This window comes from Staurois parvus, unplaced genomic scaffold (genome assembly GCF_062004578.1).
Source record: "Staurois parvus isolate SC_StPar_1 unplaced genomic scaffold, SC_StPar_1.0 ptg000842l, whole genome shotgun sequence".
Classification (NCBI taxonomy): domain Eukaryota; kingdom Metazoa; phylum Chordata; class Amphibia; order Anura; family Ranidae; genus Staurois; species Staurois parvus.
In genome coordinates, this window is record NW_028318638.1 from 112,989 (window position 1) to 137,171 (window position 24,183).

The 24,183-nt window shown below is 43.1% G+C and overlaps 1 protein-coding gene across 3 annotated transcripts in view; it reads left to right on the forward strand.

Annotated features, from left to right (window-relative positions):
- Nucleotides 1-24,183, forward strand: part of HJV (hemojuvelin BMP co-receptor) — a 52,301-nt gene that overhangs the window by 21,338 nt on the left and 6,780 nt on the right. Inside the window, exons 1-3 of one of the 3 annotated variants that reach the window (XM_089655487.1) lie at nucleotides 41-865; nucleotides 18,803-18,946; nucleotides 22,313-22,812. In XM_089655487.1, the coding sequence (XP_089511613.1) occupies nucleotides 18,856-18,946; nucleotides 22,313-22,812 (591 nt within the window). In that variant the 5' untranslated portion in view covers nucleotides 41-865; nucleotides 18,803-18,855. Of the gene's footprint in view, nucleotides 1-40; nucleotides 969-18,802; nucleotides 18,947-22,312; nucleotides 22,813-24,183 lie in introns of those variants that run through there. The other 2 variants (XM_089655485.1, XM_089655486.1) reach the window with 2 other exon arrangements.

Consider the following 24,183-nt stretch of genomic DNA (forward strand, 5'->3'; position numbering starts at 1 on the left):
ATCAAGTCACACGGGGCAAAGAGAAGATTTATGAAACTTTGCAGAGCTTCGACGGTGTTGCATTTCACAGCTTGAAACTCATCACCTATGCAAGACCCGTAAGAGCTAGTTGAGGGCAAAGTGATCCAGAAGGCCATGAGCTAACACTTTGCCGGTGTAGACCATCTGGGAGGACTTCACTTGCAGATTCAAAATTTCCAAACCTATCTATAAGAACAGTGTTGCATTTCCCGACTTGAAGTCCATCACCTACGCAATTCCGGTAAGAGCTAGTTGAGGGCAAAGTGACCCAGAAGGCCATGAGCTTACACCTTTCCGGTTTGGACCATCTAGGAGGACTTCACTTGCAGATTCAAAATTTCCAAACCTATCTATAAGAACAGTGTTGCGTTTCCCGACTTGAAGTCCATCACCTACGCAATTCCGGTAAGAGCTCGTTGAGGGCAAAGTGACCAGAAGGCCATGAGCTAACACTTTGCCAGTGTAGACCATCTGGGAGGACTTCCCTTCCAGATTCAAAATTTCCGAACCTACCTAAAAGAACGATTTGTGACCGCCATAGTCTTCCAAAAATTAATTCCACTAAATTTATCGGAGGGAGGAGGGGAGAGGTCTTTCAGACCCTTGTGATGCTACAACTTCACACCAGACCCCTCTGTCCTTATCTGTTCACTATGAAGGGCAGAGCGGCTCGAGGAGTCATGTAACTGACAGCTACAGAAGAGGACAAAATCCTTTTGGATACAGAAAGACAGCTGCAGCCGAGAGCCCCGGATTATCACTTTTACGGAGCAGGACAGGACGGGAAAAAAAAAGGCTGGCTCGCTCTGCCTGGAACACCAGCTTTCTCCAAAATAAATTGCAGGTGAACTACAGAACACAAAATCTGGATCCTCCTAACCTCTGGGGCCCCCGAAGGGACACGCTGTGTCGATTAAATGCATGGTGACAGAACACTGCGCCGAGTAGTAAGTCTGCACTTTAAAGCACTGTAAAGTTTGTTTTGTTTTTCATTGGTGTGAATATGTATGAATTTATTTATGGCAGCGGTCCTCAACCCTGAGACCAGGGTCCGGTAAATTCTTCCAAAACCTTTCATGCCCCAACAGTAAAATAAATAAATAAATAAATAAAAAATATGGGAATACAAAATATGTATTCAAAAGCTGGAAGGCTTTGGATGGAAGTGGGTGTCACTGTGGGGGGATGTGGATTCTGGAGGAGTTTTGGGGACCCTGCAGCAGAATTTGTTGCCATGTCCTAGATTGTAAACTCCAAGGATTAGGGCCCTCTTATCCCTCTTGTATTGAACTGTATTGTTGCTGTATTGTCTCCCGTTATATTGTAAAGTGCTGAGAAAACATAATAATGTAGTAGATTCTGGAGGGAGCATGTGGCAAATGTGGGGAATGGAGTCTCTGGAGGGGGCTGTGAGCCTCTTCAGGAGGCTGTGGGCTTTCCAGGAACACCGTAGAGGAGTGGAGTGCAATGCAGGTGTCACTTGAGTGGGATGAGGGTTCTGGAGGTGGTTAGGGGACTCTTCTGCAGATTTTGATAACCCTATAATCAGGGGTGTATTTACCACAAAGCAAACAAGGAACTTGCCTAGGGCGGCATTTTTCAAGGGGAGCAGCACTACCCCTCAGAAAAAGGGACAGAAGAATGGACACATGCGGCATGGGGACCTGGTGGGTTCCGAGAGAGGCTGCGGGTTTCATGACGGTGTATGCACAGCCTAATTCTTGTTCCCGTGGATGTCTGGAGCTATGAAGGCGAGTGTCTTTCTTTCTCTCGCCATGGGGGATGGTGGCTGGTGTATGGGGGGCAGTGGTAGTGGAAGGCTCTCTCGGGTGGGAGTCAGGGGTGTTGTTGGTCAATGTCAGGTTCTCTCCGCAGGGGGTGCCGATTTTATGTTGCCTAGGGCAGCACAAAACCTTAATACGCCACTGCCTATAATAGATGAGGTTTCTGGAGGGAGCTGGGGACACCTTTTAGGGCTGAGGTCTCTGAAGAGGGCTGGAGGTCTCTCCAGAAGTCATCAAATTTTGTAGGGGCACTGTGGGAGACTGGCAGAGACAAGGGGCCACTGTGGAACCCTGTTGGAGTTTGGGAGTACTATGGGTGGCTGGAGGCTCTGTGACAAGGTAGGAGTCACTGAAAGAGGCTAGGGAGAACTGTGGGGGGCTGAAGGGGACTGCAAGTCACTATGGGAAATTGGGGAGCACAATGGGAGCTGGGAGACAATATGGAAAGATAGGAAATCTGCAGCTGGTTCTGCACCGGTAGCATGGGGCATCACAACCACTATGTTCAAGCTATTTGGATTTAGTTCATCTTTTAATTTTTTCTGTGAAAAGGTGACCCTGCCCTTTAAACTGAAGGCAAATTTCTTGTATTCTGTAAATACTAATGAAGGGGGTCCATTGAAAACCAGAACTATTCCCATCACACACATTCCTGGACAAACCCTGGAGTAAGAGGGTGCTGTGGCAACTGTCAGCAAGTCATCTAGAACAGGGGTCTCCAATACTTCTAAACAAAGGGCCAGTTTACTGCCCTTAAGACATTAGTGGGTGCTGGACTGCAGCCAGTGGGAGTAGAAAATTATATCAGTGGAAAGAATACTGTACCATCAATGCTGTCAGTGGGAAGAGCGGTGCCCCATCTTTGGTGTTAGTGGAAGAATGGTGCCTCATCATTGGTATCAGTGGGAGGTATTGTGCCCCATTGTTGGTGTCAATAGTAAGAATAGTTCCTCATTATTGGTGTCACTGAGAGGTAATGCGCCCTGAGGGCCAGATAAAGGCAAGCAAAGGGTCACATCTGGCCCACGGTTCGCAGCTTGGAGCATTGAGCTAGAGCAGTGGTGGGCAACCTTTTTTTTCAACTGAGCCAAATCTCGCCAAAACCACGATTGAAATTTATTTTGAGAGCCACATTTTTAAAACTGAAAATACATCCCCCATATAGTAATTCATCCCCACATAGTAATTCATCCCCCCTATAGTAATTCATCCCCCATAGTAATTCATCCCCCATAGTAATTCATCCCCCCTATAGTAATTCATTCCCCATATTGTGTCAATTCACTTAACTTTGCTCCGCGCGTTCCTCTCGCCGTGTTCCCGCGCCGTTCCGGTCTTCAGGGCGGACTGTGAGAGGAGAGGAGTTCGTCACGCTGCCCCGCCTACATCCTGACAGCCAATGTTTGCCACGCTCCGTAGTTTGCCCATTGCTGGGCTAGCTGCAGAGTCCTGACTTTTGGGGCGGCCGTCTGAGAGGAGGGAGGGGAGCGGGTGCCCGGCACACAGAAGAGCCGCATTTAAGTTTGTAAAGAGCCGCGGCTTGCCGACCACTGAGCTAGAGGAAGCACATTGATAGGAACACGTTGCCAGCACACAATGGATCTGTAATCAATAGTCCAAGTATTTTATTGAAGCAATCACAGCGTTAATGGAACGTTTCAAGACCATGTTGGGAGGCATGTGATAAGCATGCGTGAGCACATACCTACAAAGAAGTCCTCTGTGGCCTTGAAATGTTGCCATGACACTGTTGTTGATGGGATTGTTTCAATAAAATATTTGGACTATTGGTTACAGATCCATGGTGTGCTGGTGACATATGCTCCTATCCTTTAGAACCCTTGAAACGCGTAGGCTGTGTCTTATCTGAACAAAGCATGTGACCAATAAATCATTTGTAGACTTTAAAAATAGTGTGCCATTCTTTTCCCTACAAACTCTACACTTATAGTGACCCTGATATTGGTTATAAGGGAGAAGGCAATAAATACTCATATTTCCCAATGCCCACATCAATGAATGCTGCTTTGATCATTAGAATTGATCCTCCAAAGTCCCCTGGACAACTGACACTTTCAGGAGTGTTAATCTCCTGGGTCCCCCCACAGCTCTCAATTGTTCATCCCTCTAACTCCATGTCACCACTCTCACCTGGAATGACAAGGGAGAAGCCAGTGAGAGTAGTGGGTACCCAGGAGGACAACCCTTCTGAAAGTGTAGATTTCCCAAAGGACTTTGAGGAACCAGTTTTAGCCAACAGAACCAATCCCCAGAAGTCTACTGGGAAACCACCACTCCTCTGACAGTGGCAAGCTAAGGAACACTGACGGGGGCCAGGGTGAACTGTAGGGGCTGATGACTCTCAGGGGTGCTGGGGCCATGTAGGAGGTTCAATGCGACTGCAAGTCACTATGGGAGGTTGGGGAGCACTATGGGAGCTGGAAGAAGTTAGGAGATCTGCAGCTTGCACTATAACCTCATGTCACCAGTCTCTCATGTAATGAATAGAGAGAAGCCAGTGAGGGCAGCAGGTACCCAGGAGATTCACACTTCCAAAAGTGTAGATTTCCCAAAGGACTTTGAAGGACCAGTTTTAGCCAATAGAATCAAGCCCCTGAAGTCCTCTGGGAAACCACCACTGCTGGGACTATAGCAAGTTAAAGGGCCATGAAGGGGGCTAGAAGTAACTGTGGGGGCCTCCTGGGTACCTGCTGCCCTCACTGGCTCCTTCCTCATCATTGCAGGAGAGAGTAGTGACATGAGGTTAGAGGGCAGCTACAGATCTTCTAAAGATCCTGGACCCCCTGCATCTCTCTTTTGTTAGGCCCTTTAACCCCATGACACCACTCTCTCCTGCAATGCTGAAGGAGGAACCACTAAGAGCAGAGCAGTATCCAGGAGATGGAGACTCACAGAAATGCCTATTTCAGTGGACCAGTTTTAGTGAACTGAACTAATTTCCCAAAGTCTGATGGAAAAATGACACTCCATGAGTGTGAATAGTCTGGGGCCTCCGCAGCATTTACTGGTTTGACCCTCTAACTTCATGTCACCACCCTATCATGCAATGATGAAGGAGGAGCCAGTGGGGTACCCAGGAGATCAACACTCCTGGAAGTGTAGTATTTTTGACTGACTTCCGGTGATCAGTTTTAACGAATAGAACTGATCCACCAAAGTCCAAGGGGAAACCAACACCTCTGGGAGTGTTGACCTCCTGGGTCCTCCAAAGCTCTCACTGCTTCCGCCCTCTAAACCCATGCCACCACTGTCTCCTGCAATGACGAGCGAGGAGCCAGTGAGAGCAGTTGGGTATTCAGAAGATCAACACTTAAAGTGTAGATTTCTTGACGGACTTCAGCGGACCAGGTTTAGTGAACAAAACTGATCCACCAAAGTCCAATGGGAAATAGACACTTCTGGGAGTGTTGACCACCTGGGTCTTCCACAGCACTCACTGGTTCCGCCCTCTAAACCCATGTTATCACTCTCTCCTGCAATAATGAGGGAGGAACCAGTGAGAATAATGAGAAACCCAAAAGGTCAACACGTCTGAGACTGTCAATTTCCTAATGGACTTTGGGGACCCTGTTTTAGTGAAAAAATCTGATCCCCCACAGTCCTCTGGGAAACAGTCACTTCTGGGATTGTTGAACTCCAGGGACTTCCACGGCTCTCACTGGTGAACTCTTTCACCCCATTTCACCACTCTCTCCTGCAGTGATACATTTATTGCACATGACAGGAGATCAGAACCCAACATGTTTCAGGGGTTCAGTGTTCCCCTTCATCAGGACTTCGATGTCATCTGTTATAAAGAAAAATATTAGACAACAGATTGCAAAATGAAAGGTCGTCAGCGACTCAACGTGGGCTTTCTCTTCTTACCTTCTGTCATGTGCAATAAAGATATACTGGACTCGCGTCATGTCTGTGGTGTTTTCAGCCTTTTCACATTCTTTAGACTTCTCTAGGGACCCTCAAGGCTAGCCTGGCTGACTAAGACCTGCCTCTAAAATTTGAATTCAAAGCCTTATCCCTCCCAGCATTCTACCAGCAAGTCTGTTGTTTAATTGGCAAATTATATATAAAAGGAGCGATGTTGCTACTTTAGGATATATTTGGGTAAATATCAGTTCTGTACTATGAATCTGGTGATTAGGTCTGGAAGAAAAATATGGATTTCAGTGATGTGACATTCATGTAACTTATAGAGGGTGATAATATATAGAGGGTAATGATGTCACACCGAGAGACTATAAAATATATAGCTGGTAGCGATTTTAAACCTGGAGAATATAAAATATATAGAGGGTAGCGATTTTAAACCTGGAGAATATAAAATATATAGAGGGTAGCAATGGCACACCTAGAGAATATAAAATATATAGAGGATAGCGATGTCACACCTAGAGAATATAAAATATATAGAGGGTAATGATGTCACACCTAGAGAATATAAAATATATAGAGGGTAATGATGTCACACCTAGAGAATATAAAATATATAGAGGGTAGCAATGGCACACCTAGAGAATATAAAATATATAGAGGATAGTGAGGTCACACCTAGAGAATATAAAATATATAGAGGGTAGTGAGGTCACACCTAGGGAATATAAAATATATAGAGGGTAATGATGTCACACCTAGAGAATATAAAATATATAGAGGGTAGCGATGGCACACCTAGAGAATATAAAATATATAGAGGGTAGCGATGGCACACCTAGAGAATATAAAATATATAGAGGATAGTGAGGTCACACCTAGAGAATATAAAATATATAGAGGGTAGCGATGGCACACCTAGAGAATATAAAATATATAGAGGGTAATGATGTCACACCTAGAGAATATAAAATATATAGAGGGTAATGATGTCACACCTAGAGAATATAAAATATATAGAGGGTAATGATGTCACACCTAGAGAATATAAAATATATAGAGGGTAGCAATGGCACACCTAGAGAATATAAAATATATAGAGGATAGTGAGGTCACACCTAGAGAATATAAAATATATAGAGGGTAATGATGTCACACCTAGAGAATATAAAATATATAGAGGGTAATGATGTCACACCTAGAGAATATAAAATATATAGAGGGTAGTGAGGTCACACCTAGAGAATATAAAATATATAGAGGGTAATGATGTCACACCTAGAGAATATAAAATATATAGAGGGTAATGATGTCACACCTAGAGAATATAAAATATATAGAGGGTAATGATGTCACACCTAGAGAATATAAAATATATAAAGGGTAATGATGTCACACCTAGAGAATATAAAATATATAAAGGGTAATGATGTCACACCTAGAGAATATAAAATATATAGCTGGTACCGATTTTAAACCTGGAGAATATAACATATATAGAGGGTAGTGATGTCACACCTAGAGAATATAAAATATATAAATGGTAATGATGTCACACCTAGAGAATTTAAAAAGTATAGAGGATAATGATGTCACATCTAGATAATATAAAATATATAGAGGGTAGTGATGTAACATCTAGATAATATAAAATATATAGAGGGTAGTGATGTCACACATAGAGAATATAAAATATATAGAGGGTAGTGATGTCGCACCTAGAGAATATAAACTATATAGAGGGTAGTGAGGTCACACATAGAGAATATTATATAAATCCTGTATAATAATAAAAATAATAATAAAATATATAGAGGGTAGCGATGTCACATCTAAATAAAATAAACTATATAGAGGGTAATGATGTCACACCTATAAAATATATAGTGAGTAGTGATGTCACACCTAAAAAATGTAAACTATATAGAGGGTAATGATGTCACACCTAGAGAAAATATATAGAGTTATGATGTCACACCTAGAAAATATTACATTTAATGGGAGTAGTGATGTCACAGCTAGAGAATAAAAAGTAATTTGAATAGTGATGTCACACTTAGAAAATACAGAATATACAGAGGGTAGTGATGTCACCTCTAGAGAATATTACATTTAAGGAGAGTAGTGATGTCACAGCTAAAGAATATGAGATATATAGCGGATAATGATGTCACATCTAGAGAATATAGAATAATTAGAGTAATGATGCCACACCTAGAGAATATTACATTTAAGGAGAGTAGTGATGTCACAGCTAAAGAATATGAGATATATAGCGGATAATGATGCCACACCTAGAGAATATTACATTTAAGGAGAGTAGTGATGTCACAGCTAGAGAATATGAGATATATAGCCGGTAATGATGTCACATCTAGAGAATATAGAATAGTTAGAGTAGTGATGTCACACCTAGAAAATATACAATATATAGAGGGTAGTGATGTCACACCTAGAGAGTATAAAATAATTAGAGTAGTGATGTCAGGCCTAGAGAATATTAAATGTAAGGAGTAGTGATGTCATATCTGGTGAAAGTCGCACAGATGTCCTATACATGTCTAGGGAGAGCAGTGATGTCACTGCGGTATTAGAGAACTTACATCTGCTGAGCCTTGATGTCATACCTTGTGTCTGGGGGATGGTAATATCTCAGCTAAACTAGAACTTGCATTGTTCATCTCTTTTTTTTATACAGCATTTATTTGATGAGTAATTAATCCAGTCCTGTCAAGAATCTTCAGAGAGTAATGACTTCATGGCTATAAAATTTGACTTTTGTATCAAAAGGCAATGATGTCACCAGACTCTCCTGACTGCAAGAGAAGGGAAATCTCTCCAAGGGGACATGCATTGCCTATGAGATAATAAGAGAGGTTCTAGCGCTATGCTCACTCTATCAAAAACCAAACAGAAAACGTTTGGCTGGAGTTGAGCTTTAATTCCTCCCCCGCCCTCCTAGAGGTATCATTCCCCAAACTCGTAAACTTAACCCTTAACCCAACCCAGAAAAAAGGAACCCTTAACCCGGAAGATCAGCAAAACTTCAGCTATTTGAACTAAAAGTTCTGCTTTAACGTCAAATTAACCTTTGACCCTTGCCCTTGATCCTAAAACGTAACCCCACCTAAAGGAACCCTTTTCTGAGGAAGTATAGAGGCCACCATTGCTCCCTGGATCTCCTGGTGATCTCAGGAGCAGTGCTCAGATCAGGAGTCAGAAGTTTTGACCTCATTCTGTCTTCCCTGACCTGCATACTTGATCTAGGTCAGTGACCCAACATACGTCACCCATCAGTAGACCGGCAACTTGCATCTTCAGCAGTCGCAGCCTTCATATCTCTCACCATCCAGGCGTCTCTTGACCCAAACGCTAAGCCCAACTGAACCGCCAACACTAAATAAAACATTAAAGAAACATACTGTACTTGTGTGGCACTGGAATTACATTGGCAAGATCTACCAAAGGTGAGGTCCTGGCTACAGGCCACACTGAATCATCAAGCCATTCTTCAGAAGAAACTTATGAGGAGCTCCCCTTTAATTTTTACAACTTTCTTCTAAAACTCAATCAGAATCTAAACCAGATCTTTGCTATAAGCATCCATACTCTAAGCCGAGCTCGGGAGTGCTGTGCTTTCATGGTAATGCTGTACATCTGTATCGTCTTCCCCCCTCCCGTGACATCTGGACACATGTTGATCTGGAAGGAAATAGCTCCCAACCCTTCAGAGAGCAATTAGCTCGACAGCAAAGGGCTTGACAGTCCAAGTCCGGCCCCTTCCCAGCTGCGGACGGTCTCTCATGCAGCAGGTGGAAGAAAAGGGTGCCCCACGTCTTCGTGTTCTACATACGGATCTCCATCCTCTCTCCAAATGTGTTCTTTGAAGGCCCAGAAAATGATGGCAACAAATGGTTTATATTAGCGCGGGGTCAATACAACACTGTGGCAGGCGAGCTTAACTTCCCAGTCCCTGGTGCAGGTGGAACAAGATATATTGTTTTTTTGGAGAAAGGAGGGAAGGGGGGACGTAAAAAAGCAGATGTTTCCTATGGACAAGCGTGCGGTATTTTTACTTTTCTGCTCAGCTTGGGATGGAACATTTAAGTTCAGACTTGGATGTGTAGCTGTTTGGGCGCTCACATTTTTGGGGTCATTTGGGCTCCGGAAGACAGATATATGCATCAATTAACCCCTTTATAACAGCAATATGCTGCAACAGGGCAGGTGAGCCTTAAGGCCCAGCCACCTCATATACCCCTGTCATGTTCTGGGCAGAAAGTATGCCACCAGCACACCAAGGATCTCCAGAATGGGTCTAAATCTTTATTCAGCAATCACATCATAGTAAGCAGGGGCGGACTGACAACTCATGGGGCGCCCAGGCAATAGGGGATCATGGGGCCCCTGTGTCCTGGCCCACACTCAAAAAAGCCTATAAAAAAGGTACCAGGGGCATTTCATGGGGCCCCCTACTGACTCCGGGCCCTTGGGCAGTGCCCGAGTGCTCGAATGGTTAGTCCGCCCCTGATAGTAAGTGACTTGTTCTGGGGCATGTTCTATTGCCACCACACCAAACCCCTGCCCCCATCCCAAGATCTGTTGTGAGATGTCACTGACAGCTCAAAGTCAACCACTGACGATCGGGAGCAAGACCGAGAACTGTGCAGCCAATCCCAATGCAGAGCCGCACTTCAACCAGCCTTGGGCGTCATAGCCCATTTAAAGCAGGCGTAAAAGGGTTAAAGTGTATGTATAGCCAAAACTTTTAGTTGCTTTAGATAGAATAGTGAAGGATAAGAACCCTTGCCAGTAAATTTTTTTGATGTCTTTGTCTCCATTGGGGAGATTCAACCTCCTTGTATGGTCTGGTGAACCTTGTCATTGGGCCAGAAAGCAAAATCCAAAATTTACGGCTGTTACCGGTGATTGGTCACATCCTTGGAGGATGGGGAGAAGGGCACATGCTTCACCATAACCAGAAGAACTGGGTCATTTCAAGGCCTTCAGAAGAATGAGCCGTGGGGGAACGCGGTGTAGATGGGTTTCAGTGTGTGAAGAAAGTGGACTTCAAAGGGGACCTGCAACTTTGTCCCTGAAGGGGGCTATGGCTAAATTATATTGTTGCCTCCATACATTCCTATCATGTCCTGTCCCAGAGACACAGCTGGAAATGAGAGGAATTTTCCCCTGGAACAAGTGGCCCCACTGGAAGATTTCCCCTTGTTTTGGTGATAAATGTTGGATTTCCAGAACAAATAGAGAGGGTGAATGCTCAGCAACACAATGCCCTTCACGATCAAGTGATTCCCGTTTTTTCATTGCAGGTATTTATATAGCATCAACAATTTACATATTGTACATTCACATCAGTCCCTGCCCTTGAGGAGCCTACAGTCTAACGTCCTTACCACACAAACACAATCTAGGGCCAGTTGACCAACCAGCAGGTCTGTAAGAACATGCAAACTGTTTTGTTGTTGGATCCATAGTTCAAATCCCAACCAGGTTTGGATTTGAACCATGGACCCTAGTGCTATCAAAGAAGGAATGCTTACCACCAAACGACTGTGCTCACAAAAAAGATGATTGAATATCCACAATAAGCAGTGGCTTTAGAAAAATCTCATATTAAAGAGTCAGTCCACCCAAAAGTGATAAAGGCAAATGATGGTTGGCTGAGTCACCTTTTGTGTCCTTTTGTCTCTTGGGTACTACAATGGGTATTTCTGGGCCATAGATTTTTGCCGTGATCCAGACAACTTTGGAGTGTTGGTGCTCTTGCCCACTGTTCCTCTTGTTACGTTCTTCATATCATAAAATAAATTAAAAATCCAGTAGGGAGATCCAGGTTCCTTGTAAAGGCCTTAGTAGGTGTGCAGATTAGGATAGGTGGACAGAAAACTGAATTAACGGTGGGTCGGATCAACTGGCTTTGAATATTAGCTAGCCTGGCTAGTTCATTCGGTGATCGGGTATGTTGACCCCGACCACTTACCAGTTCCCTATTCTAAGGCCAGAGGGACACTCCATCCATCAAATATGAAGCCCACTGCTGGGTTCAAAGTGGGTGGGGATTCTTGGCTCATTACCCCCTTTGAAATTATAGGCAGGATCCAAAACTGATACCACCGGGTAAATAGAATCCACCCAGGAAGGAGAAACTTTTCTGTCTTTGCATGTAAAAAATATGATCCTGCACTACTGTTGACTTCAGATTGCACAGTGGGGACAATTTAAAAGGGTTCGCGAGAGAAGGCACTGCAGCCACTTGCATCGAAAGTGGTTGAATGGCGGTTGTGGTATGGCCCCTTTTACTTGAATGGGTTGCGTTCACAGCCTGTACTGTCCTCCAAATGCAGCATACTGTTTAATTCTTAGCACATCTGCAAAGTAATGCATCGTGGCTGTGGCATGTTAACAGTGTTTAGGTAGCCGGTTGAGGGGGACAATGAACCATTTCTGAGACCATGGCTTGGTAAAGTGTTCCATACCCTTCCATGTTCCAACAGTAAAAAAAAAAAAGTTTAAACTCGCAAAATAAAAGTATGGGAATACTGGAGGGGTTTTGGGGACTCTGCAACAGATTTGGTGGCCCTGTAAGAGACTCTGGAGGTAGATTGGGTGTAACCGTAGCGGATGGGGTTTCTGGAGGGGGCTGTGTGTCTCTTCAGGAGGGTGGGGACTTTCCAGTGACACTGTGGTAGACTGGAGTGGAATGCAGGAACTGTGGGGCCTGCTGAGATACTGTGAGAGGTTGGGGGCACTAGGGGGTCTGGAGACTCTGCAGCAGGATAGGTATCCATGCAGGTAGCCTGGGGACACCGTGGGAGGTTGGGGCACTATGGGGGACTGGAGGCTCTGCAGGAAGCTAGGGGGCACTGCTGGAAGTTGTCGGACACTGTAGGAGGTTGAGGTGCACGGTGGGGGCTGAGAGCAAAATTGGTGCCTGGGTGCACTGTGGGAGGTTGAGGGGCATGGTGGATCACTATGGAAGGTTGGGTGTCGCTATGGGAGCTGGGGGCACTGTGGGAGGTTAGGGGACACTGTTGGGACTGAGGGAGAACAGGGTGTCTGAGGGCACTGTGGGAAGTTGAAGGGTATGGTGGATGACTATGGAAGGTTGGGTGGCGCTATGGGATCTGGGGGCACTGCGGGAGGTTGGGGGACACTATGGGGACTGGAGGAAAACAAGGTAACTGGTGGCACTTTGGGAAGTTGAGGGGCACAGTGGGCCACTATGTGAGTTTCGGTGGCACTATGGGAGATTGGTGGATACTGTGTGGCCTGAGGGCAGACAGGGTGCCTGGAGGCATTGTGGGAGGTTGAGGGGCATGGTGGATCACTGCAGGAGGTTGGGTGGCACTGTGGGAGGTTGGGGGATAGTGTGGGTGGTGAGGGAAAACAGGGTACCTGGTGGCAATTTAAGAGGATGAGGGGCACGGTGGACCACTGTGGACCACTATGGGAGGTTGGGCGGCACCATGGAAACAGGCAGTACAGTGAGAGGTTGGTGGACACTGTGTGGCCTGAGAACAAATAGGGTGCCTGGGGCCACTGTGGGAGGCTCAAGGGCACGGTGGACCACTATGGGAGGTTGGGTGGCACTATGGGAACTGAGGGAGGTTGAAGGCAAACAGGGTGCCTGGGTGAGGTTGAGGGGCATGGCAGACCACTATGGGAGGTTGGAGGCAAACAGGGTGCCTGGGGGAGGTTGAGGGGCATGGCAGACCACTATGGGAGGTTGGGTGGCACTGTGGGAGCTGAGAGCATTGTGAGAGGTTGGGGGACACTGTGGAGGTTGAGGGCACTGTGAGAGGTTGAGGGGCACGGTGGACCACTAGGGTAGGTTAGGTGGCACTGTGGGAGTTGGGAGGCACTGCGGAGGGTTAAGAGATCTGCAGGTGATGGAGGTCCAGGAGGAGGAAGGACATGACTTGGCAGTGGGCCATAGTCCAGTGGTTGGTGACCACTGCTCTACAGCATTCTTCAGAAACCGAAATGTCACAACAAATGTTCATTATGCAGATATATTTCTGATACATTTCCTACATATCTGATAACTGCAGACGATACCAACATTCACATATCTGTACAGAGGCAAACTGGGGCTGCTGATAGCAGAGCACTATAACAGTTTCATGCTACGACTTTATGCAGTGAAAAGACTGCCTTGCGTGGGAACTGCTGATCGCAACATTTCCCAAAAAAAAAAAGAAGCATCAAAATATGAAAAGAGTGATGAGATCACCCCAAAATTCTGTCAGCTGCACCACCGACAGATGGATGCAGCTGATGGCAGACCATGTGAAAATCAAGAGAGATTAACCTAAAATAACATATCTAGCCTCAGGAAGCTGGACGAGGGCCTCTTCTATGGGATGATTTATGAGAAGAATAAAAAGTCAATGGGCCACGGCAACCGGGCGGTGTTCTATTCCCCGAGCACCCCCCAAAAAATAAGGAACCCTGTTGGTCTAGGGTCAGTGTTTACACGTTGGTCCTCACTGGTTTGATTAAATAGGACATATACACTATATTGCCAAAAGTATCGGGACTAGGGTTGCCTCATCCCTTTAAAACCGTACAAATATTAATGACACGGGTTCTGACGCAAATTTATTGAGTTTAATTACCGCCATAATCAGCCACAGAACCTGAGTAATTATTACGTGTTTGGTTTTAAAGGGATGAGGTGGCAACACTAATTGGCCCCGCCCTCCCAATCATGTGATTCAGGTGTTCCAATCCCCTCCATGGACACAGGTGTATACAATCAAGCCCCTAGGCATGCAGACTGCTTCTACAAACATTGGTGAAAGAATGGGTCGCTCTCAGGAGCTCAGTGACTCCAAGCGTGGTCCCGTGATAGGTGGCCACCTGTGCAATAAGTCCATCCGTGAAATATGAAAAATATTTTTAAAAATACATTTTCAAATATACTGTATGTCTTTAAAAATACATTTAATCTACATTTTTGGAATATATTTACAAACATATGTAAAAATATATGTTAAAATGACTTTTTTATATGTTAAAAAAATTAAAAGAATATATTTAAAAAATATATATTTTAAAAAATATTTTTCATACATATTGTAGTATATAAAAAATTCATATATTTCAATAAATAAATACATATATATATGGAAGAAGAATACATTTGAAATATTTTTTTAAAATATTCTTCCCAAATATATTGCCATATATTTGAAATGCTACAATTTTGGTCATATTCAATGTATTCAAAAATATATTTTACATATATATATATATATACTGTATGTTGAAATGCGTATTTGTTACAAAATATATGAAAAATATTTTTAAAAATACATTTTCAAATATACTGTGTCTTTAAAAATACATTTAATCTACATTTTTGGAATACATTTACAAATATATGGAAAATATATGTTAAAATGACTTTTTTATATGTTAAAAAAGTTAGAAGAATATATTTAAAAAATATATATTTTTAAAAATATTTTTCATACATATTGTAGTATATAAAAAATTTATATATTTCAATAAATAAATACATATATGAAAGAAGAATATATTTGAAATATATTTGTAAAATATTCTTCCCAAATATATTGCCATATATTTGAAATGCTACAATTTTGGCCGTATTCAATATATTCTATATATATATATATACTGTATGTTGAAATGCGTTTTTTGTTACAAAATATATAAAAAATATTTTTAAAAATACATTTTCAAATATACTGTATGTCTTTAAAAATACATTTCATCTACATTTTTGGAATGCATTTACAAATATATGTAAAAAAAATATGTTAAAATGACTTTTTTATATGTTAAAAAAATTTGAAGAATATATTTAAAAAATATATATTTTTAAAAATATTTTTCATACTTTTTGTAGTATATAAAAAATTCCTATATTTCAATAACTAAATATATATATATATATTGCATGTTGAAATGCGTTTTTATTATGAAATATATGAAAAATATTTTTAAAAACACATTTCAAATAAGTATGTCTTTAAAAATACAGATCTACATTTTCTGGAATGCATTTACAAATATATGTAAAAATATATGTTAAAATTACTTTTTTTATATGTTAAAAAAAATCTGAAGAATATATTTAAAAAATATATATTTTTAAAAATATATTTTTTAAAATATATTCTTCAGATTTTTTTTAACATATAAAAAAATAATTTTAACATATCTTTTTGCATATATTTGTAAATGCGTTCCAAAAATACCAAACATGTCACGCTTGAAAATTACGTACGCACGTGCAATGGCGACAAAGGATGGAAATTTAACGTTTCCTAGGCGACGCTTTAAAAGCCTTTATAGGTTACCACTTTAGATTTACAAAGGTCTCGTGCTAGAATTACTGCTCATGATCAGATTTTTGTAATGAAAACTCGCATGTGGGACATTCGCTGTTTACATGCATGCGGGACCGGCGCATGCGTTCGCATTTGCGTGGAAGCACAGGGGGACAGGGACGCTATTTTTTTCTTTTAATTTTTTTTTTTTTTTTTTTTACACTGTCACTTTTTTTTCTGATCTGTGTGTCCCAGCAATAGACACATGACAGGTACTCTTTATGGAGGTGAATTTTTTTCCCTAAAAATTGCGCTTGAAAAACCACTGCGCAAATACTGTGCGACACATAAAATTGCAAAACCAATTTATTCTCTGGGGCCTCTGCTTTCAAAAAAAAAAAAATAATAATGTTTGGGGTTCTAAGACACCTGGTTCACACCGCCGCAATTTCAGTTGCGATTTTGGAATTGAAATTGTACCTGAAATCGAATCCAATGAATGTGAGCGTCTTAACACATGCGATTTGCTGCGGCGCGAATTCAAAAGTAGTTCTTGTATGACTTTTTCTGCAGTTTGTTGTGAACCAGGGCTAAGACGCTGCATACTAACGATCAGATTATCGGACGATCGCTGCGAAAACCGTATTTTTCGTCCAATTTTCTCATCTTGTGTACTCGGCTTAACCTCCTGATGTTTTTTTTTTCTAGTTACGTTACCTGGGGATCCCTCTTAATAGGCAACATATATATTTACCTAACTGGGAAAAAAAAGAAAAAAAAAAAGATAAGGAATCTAATAGGCAGAAAATAATTTTAGGCAGATTGCATGAAATGTGAGCGCCCCCTATTGGTCAATTTACAAATCTCAATATTTGATACAATTATTATTATTATTATACAGCATTTATATAGAGCAATACTGTATGATATCATTTATTTATTACAGGTACTTATATAGCGCTGTCAATTTATGCAGCACTTTACATATATATTGTACATTCACATCAGTCCCTAACCCTCAAGGGGTGTACAATCTAAGGTCCCTAACCCTCAAGGGGCGTACAATCTAAGGTTCCTAACCCTCAAGGGGTGTACAATCTAAGGTCCCTAACCCTCAAGGGGCGTACAATCTAAGGTCCCTAACCCTCAAGGGGCGTACAATCTAAGGTCTCCAACCCTCAAGGGGCGTACAATCTAAGGTCCCTAACCCTCAAGGGGCATACAATCTAAGGTCCCTAACCCTCAAGGAGCGTACAATCTAAGGTCCTTAACCCTCAAGGAATGTACAATCTAAGGTCCCTAACCCTCAAGGGGAGTACAATCTAAGGTCCCTAACCCTCAAGGGGCGTACAATCTAAGGTTCCTAACCCTCAAGGAGCGTACAATCTAAGGTCCCTAACCCTCAAGCAGGGTACAATCTAAGGTCCCTAACCCTTAAGGAGCGTACAATCTAAGGTCCCAAACCCTCAAGGAGTGTACAATCTAAGGTCCCTAACCCTCAAGGGGCGTACAATCTAAGGTCCCTAACCTCAACGGCATACAATCTAAGGTCCCTAACCCTCAAGGGGCGTACAATCTAAGGTCCCTAACCCTCAAGGGGCGTACAATCTAAGGTCCCTAACCCTCAAGGGGTGTACAATCTAAGGTACCTAACCCTCAAGGGGCGTACAATCTAAGGTCCCTAACCCTCAAGGGGCGTACAATCTAAGGTCCCTAACCCTCAAGGGGCGTACAATCTAAGGTCTCCAACCCTCAAGGGGCGTACAATCTAAGGTCCCTAACCCTCAAGGGGCATACAATCTAAGGTCCCTAACCCTCAAGGAGCGTACAATCTAAGGTCCTTAACCCTCAAGGAATGTACAATCTAAGGTCCCTAACCCTCAAGGGGCGTACAATCTAAGGTCTCCAACCCTCAAGGGGCGTACAATCTAAGGTCCCTAACCCTCAAGGGGCATACAATCTAAGGTCCCTAACCCTCAAGGAGCGTACAATCTAAGGTCCCTAACCCTCAAGGGGAGTACAATCTAAGGTCCCTAACCCTCAAGGGGCGTACAATCTAAGGTTCCTAACCCTCAAGGAGCGTACAATCTAAGGTCCCTAACCCTCAAGCAGGGTACAATCTAAGGTCCCTAACCCTTAAGGAGCGTACAATCTAAGGTCCCAAACCCTCAAGGAGTGTACAATCTAAGGTCCCTAACCCTCAAGGGGCGTACAATCTAAGGTCCCTAACCTCAACGGCATACAATCTAAGGTCCCTAACCCTCAAGGGGTGTACAATCTAAGGTACCTAACCCTCAAGGGGCGTACAATCTAAGGTCCCTAACCCTCAAGGGGCGTACAATCTAAGGTCCCTAACCCTCAAGGGGCGTACAATCTAAGGTCCCTAACCCTCAAGGGGCGTACAATCTAAAGTTCCTAACTCACATTCATACATACACATACTAGGGACAATTTTAGGCAGGAGCCAATTAACCTCCCAGTATGTCTTTATAGAAGAGCAAACAGAGAAAATAGGAAACTCTTCTCCAAGTTTACATTAAAACTTCAAATACAACTAAATTTATTCAAATTAGGGTTATATAGGGATTCAACCTTTTCTGGGCAAAGCAACCAATCCCCTTGAAAGCCTACACAGATACCTGACGTCACCACGTTCCCCGGCCACTCCACTCTATCCGCTTAGAGTACAGTTTTAAAAGTCCTTAAGACCCCATTTTATTATATTTCTTTAGTTCTTCTCATTTTTTCTGAAGACATCAATCCTAATCCACGACTTTAAATTGGCAGGTGGAGGATGACCGGTGAAGAGTGACCACCGTGGCCGATGTGAATGGACTGTGATGGGTAGACCGACCACCAGGTTCCTTCTGCTGAGAACTTTGCCCGGTGTCCTCCTCAAGACCACGCTGCTGCTGGTTTTCTGTGATCAGGGTAAGTGCGATGCTCTGCAATCTAAGTGAAGGTTTCATGGCCAACCCACATGGAAGAAAAATATATTTGAAATATATTTTAAAAATATTATTCCCAAATATATTGACATATATTTGAAATGCTACAATTTTGGCATTTCACTGCATGTTGAAATGCATTTTTTATATATTAAAAATTAATGAAAAACATTTTTAAAAATATATTTTTTTAATTATATTCTTCAGATTTTTTTAACATATAAAAAAGTAATTTTAACATATATTTTTACATATGTTTGTAAATGCATGTCTTTGGCGTGTGGGAGGAAACACAGGCACAGGGAGAACATGCAAACTCCAGGCAGGTAGTGTCGTGGTGGGGATATGAACCGATGACCCTAGTACTGCCAGATGGAGGTGCTATGGAAGAAAAATATATTTGAATTATATTTTGAAAATATTCTTTCCAAATATATTGACATATATTTGAAATATTACAATTTTGGCCGTATTCAATATATTTCAAAATACATTTATATATATTTATATACATACTGCATGTTGAAATGCGTTTTTTATATATGACATATATTTGAAATACTACAATTTTGGCTGTATTCAATATATTTTAATATATATATATATATATATATATATATATATACTGTATGTTGAAATGCATTTTTATATATTACAAAATATATTTTTATATATATATTTTTTAAACATATTCTTCAGATTTTTTTAACTTTTTTTTAAATTTTTTTAACATTTTATAAAATAGTAATTTTAACATATATTTTTACATTTCTTTGTAAATGCATTCCAAAAATGTAGATTAAATGTATTTTTACATACAGTATATTTTAAAATGCATTTTTAAAAATATTTTTCATATATTTTGTAATAAAAATGCATTTCAACATACAGTATATATATATATATATATATATAAATAAATATATTGAATAAGGCCAAAATTGCAGTATTTCAAATATATGTCAATATATTTGGGAAGAATATTTTTAAAATACATTTAAAATATATTTTCTTCCATGTGGGAAGGTAAGACCCCACAGGGAGCTGCATTGGGGCTCAAGTGAAGGGGAGCCTAAAAAAAATGCCTGGATAGGTATTCTATATCAGTAGTGAAGGCCGCCACCCATTCATTCCAAATGTAACTTGATGACAATGTTTACTGTAAAGTGGACCTGTCATTAAAATTCGCACTACATAAAGCTGTATGGCACACGGGCCCGTGTTAAAAAATCCAATTATTTGGCGTAAAATATTTACCCGTATCGGGAAATGACGGATGGGCGGCGGCTTTCTTGTTCTGGGAGGATGTCTTATGATGCCCTCCCACTCTAGCTGCGAACGCCCGCCCCCAGGGACACGCAGCGTGGCGATTGGTGGTCCCTTGGATCACCGATTGTGGTAAAGAGCCGATAATGTAGGCTCTTTACCATGTGATCAGCTGTGTCCAATCACAGCTGATCACATGTAAGCAGGAAATGCTGGTTATCGGCTGTCCTCACGCTGACAGCGTGTGAGGAGAGAAGAGCCGATAAGAAGCAATCCTCAGAGGGACATCTACACTGATCATCAGTGCCCTGATTACCAGTGCAGCCCCATCAGTGATGCCTTTCAGTGCCCATCAGTACTGCCTTTCAGTGTCCATCAGTGATGCCTATCAGTGCCCATCAGTGATGCCTTTCAGTGCCCATCAGTGATGCCTATCAGCGTCCATCAGCGCTGCCTTTCAGTCTCCATCAGTGATGCCTATCAGTGCCCATCAGTGATGCCTTTCAGTGCCCATCAGTGATGCCTATCAGCGTTGCCTTTCAGTGTCCATCAGTGATGCCTATCAGTGCCCATCAGTGATACCTATCAGTACCCATCAGTGATGCCTATCAGTGCCCATCAGTGTCCATCAGTGATGCCTTTCAGTGCCCATCAGTGATGCCTATCAGCATCCATCAGCGCTGCCTTTCAGTGTCCATCAGTGATGCCTATCAGTGCCCATCAGTGATGCCTATCACTACCCATCAGTGATGCCTATCAGTGTCCAGTGATGCCTATCAGTGCCCATCAGTGATGACTTTTAGTGCCCATCAGTGATGCCTTTAATTGCCCGTCAGTGCCATCTTTCAGTGACCATCAGTGATGCCTCTCAGTGCCCATCAGTGCTACCTATCAGTGCCCATCAGTGATACCTGTCAATGCCCATCAGTGCTTCCTCATCAGTGCTGTCTATTAGTACCCATCAATGCTGCCTATCAGTGCCAATCAGTGCCACCTATCAGTGCCCATCAGTGATGCCTTTAATTGCCCATCAGTGACACCTTTCAGTGCCCATCAGTGATGCCTGTCAATGCCCATCAATGACTCCTCATCAAGGCACTCTATAACCCTCCCACAAGCTAGGTTCACATCTATGCAGGTTGCGTTCGATGCGTTTTTGTGCCACATTTTCTGGTGCATTTTTGAACACGCGTTTTCGATGACAAAAGGTGGAAAATTTCAAGGGGTATGAATACTTTTTCAAGACACTGTATCTATTTGCTCAGTGTAACATCATCTTTCATATTTAAAAAAAAAAAATGGGTTATATATTGTGTTTTGGTTTTTTTTTAATTCATTAAAGTGCATTTTTTCCCCAAAAAATTGCATTTGAAAAATCGCTGCGCAAATACCGCAAAAAAAAAAAAAAGTATATATAATGTCTGGGGGTTCGAAGTAATTTTCTAGCAAAAAAAATGCTGATTTTTACCTATATGAGAGAAGGGTCAGAATTGGCCTGGTAAGCAATTGGTTAAGTCAAAGGGTCAGCAAAGGAAGCACAGCCTGCATGTGTAATGAACAAATATGGATGCCCCATGTACATACATATGTAGCGCTACCCCCGCAGGAGCTGTAGGTCCTCACAGGTCCTTTCTCTAATCAGTGCAGGGCAGCCAGGCACACAGTTGTCATCCATCCATTCTGGCTCAGGAAACAGTCTAGGGCACGGGTGTCAAACTGGCGGCCCTCCAGCTGTTGCCAAACTACAAGTCCCATGAACCGATTCTCATCTCCATGGGGCGTCACGGGAAGCCAATCAGGCGTGCTGCATGCACAGTGATCATCAGTCAGTCTTCTGTTGCTCCTTCACTGTCCAATCCCAGGCTGGGGGAAGGAAGGTGACCCAGCTGTATAGTTTAAACACAGCAGAAAAAGGTCGGGTCATAAGCTTGACTCTTCCGTCTAGCAGGGCAGTGTGAATTTTAGTACTGGATGGACAAACCTATAAATCCGTTGGCATCCAAAACATCCCTCAGATATATATTTTAACTGATTTGCAGAAGTATAAATCTTGATAACATGTCCTCCTTTTTCCTCTGTACAGTGGATGCACAGTGCAGGATCATGAAATGTAACACGGAATATGTTGCTGCCGTATCCAATGCAAAGACCTCCAACAAGAACGTAGCGCACTGCAACGCCTTGCGCTCCTACTCCCAGTGCACCCGCAACACGGCTCGGACCTGCCGCGGAGATCTGGTCTACCACTCTGCCGTGCACATCATCGAGGACCGCATGATCCAGTTCAACTGTTCCAAGGTGGGACCCACTAACCCTCCACGAAGGCAGCCTCCACCTCCTCCTCCAGATGGAGCCATGAAACAAGCCTGCGACTATGAGAAGGTCTACCAAGAGAAGCATGGGAGCGAACCCAAATATGTGCACTGTGGGGTCTTCGGGGACCCACACGTACGGACTTTCGGCGGTGACTTCCAAACCTGCAGTGTAAAGGGCTCATGGCCTCTCTTGGACAACGAATATCTGTTTGTTCAGGCCACCAGCTCACCGGTGTCTCCGTTCTCAAATGCTACGGTAACAAGCAAGGTAAAGAGCTTGGCAAGGGCAACCATTCAAAGAACTCCATTTACTTGAAGAATACAAAGCGTTTTCTGATTGGAAGAGATGAAGATTGTGACATCACCACTCCATCTCTCTACCTCACCCAATTAGAGAACGCTTGGTTGGTTGTGTTTAAGATTTTGGATTAGGGGGGTTAGGTTGAGTTTCTAGAGCAACTCCAGGCAAAAATCCACAGTTGGCACCAGGGGCTGACTGACAACTCATGGGGCCCCTGGGCAATAGGGGATCATGGGGCCTCTGTTTCCTTGCCCACACTCAAAGCACACCCAAAAAAGCCTATAAAAGGTACCAGGGGCATTTCTTGGGGCCATCTACTGACCCCAGGCCCTCAGGCAATGCCCGAGTGCTCGAATGGTCAGTCCGCCCCTGGTTGGCACACATACAGTATATGGTGTCTGTGTTATCTGCCAAAGGACTTGTATATTTGCCCATCCACTTCTGAGATTTACACAGCTCTTCCACACAGCACAGCTCTGTCTGGCAGGGGAGGGGACCTAGTTTCTTCTCCACTCCCACCCTGTGACTGGACAGTGAAAGTAGAAGCAGCAGAATGATGAGCTCATCTCTCCGTCACTCTGCTCACTCCTCTAGTCAACATGTTCCTTGTTGTCACATGAGTATTGCAGAGAAATTGACCGACTACTTTGAGTTCTGCTGTAAATGGGACTGTGGAATCTGATTACATGTAGGGATGAGCTGGGTTTGGTCCAAGCTTGACCCAAACCCAGTTCTGAAAAACTGCCGGGAAGCTGTCACATGATTTGGCCATATGGTCATATCAGGTAAATGACATCATGAGCATCCCCACCCTTTTGCATCCCTGATACATGCATACATGAATTATGTATTATGTATTGAAATGATGGAAGGCTCTGGGGGGAGTTGGTTGTCACTGTGGGCGGGATAGGGGTTTCTGGAGTGGGTAAGAGGATACTGCAGCGAACCTGGTAGCCCTGTAAGGGATGAGGTGTCTGATGGAGTCTCTCCAGAAAGATGGGGTTTTGCAAAGGTACTGCAGGGAGTAGGAGGTAATGTGGGAGGCTGGGAGGTACTGTGAGACACTGTTGAAGGTTGAGGGTGTTTTGGGGGGCTGAAGGCTCTGCAGCAGATTGGGAGGCACTGTGGGAGCTGAGAGCTGTCAGTGGGCCTTGGGGCGCTAAGTGGGGTTGCAGGGCATTGTGGACAATCATGGGAGGTGGGGGGCATTATGGGAGCTGGGAGGCACTGTAGGCAGTTGGGGGACACTGTAGGGGGTGAGAGCAAACAGGGTACAGTGGGGGGTTTAAGGGCACAGTGGACTACTATGGAAGGTTGGGTGGCACAATGCGAGCTGGG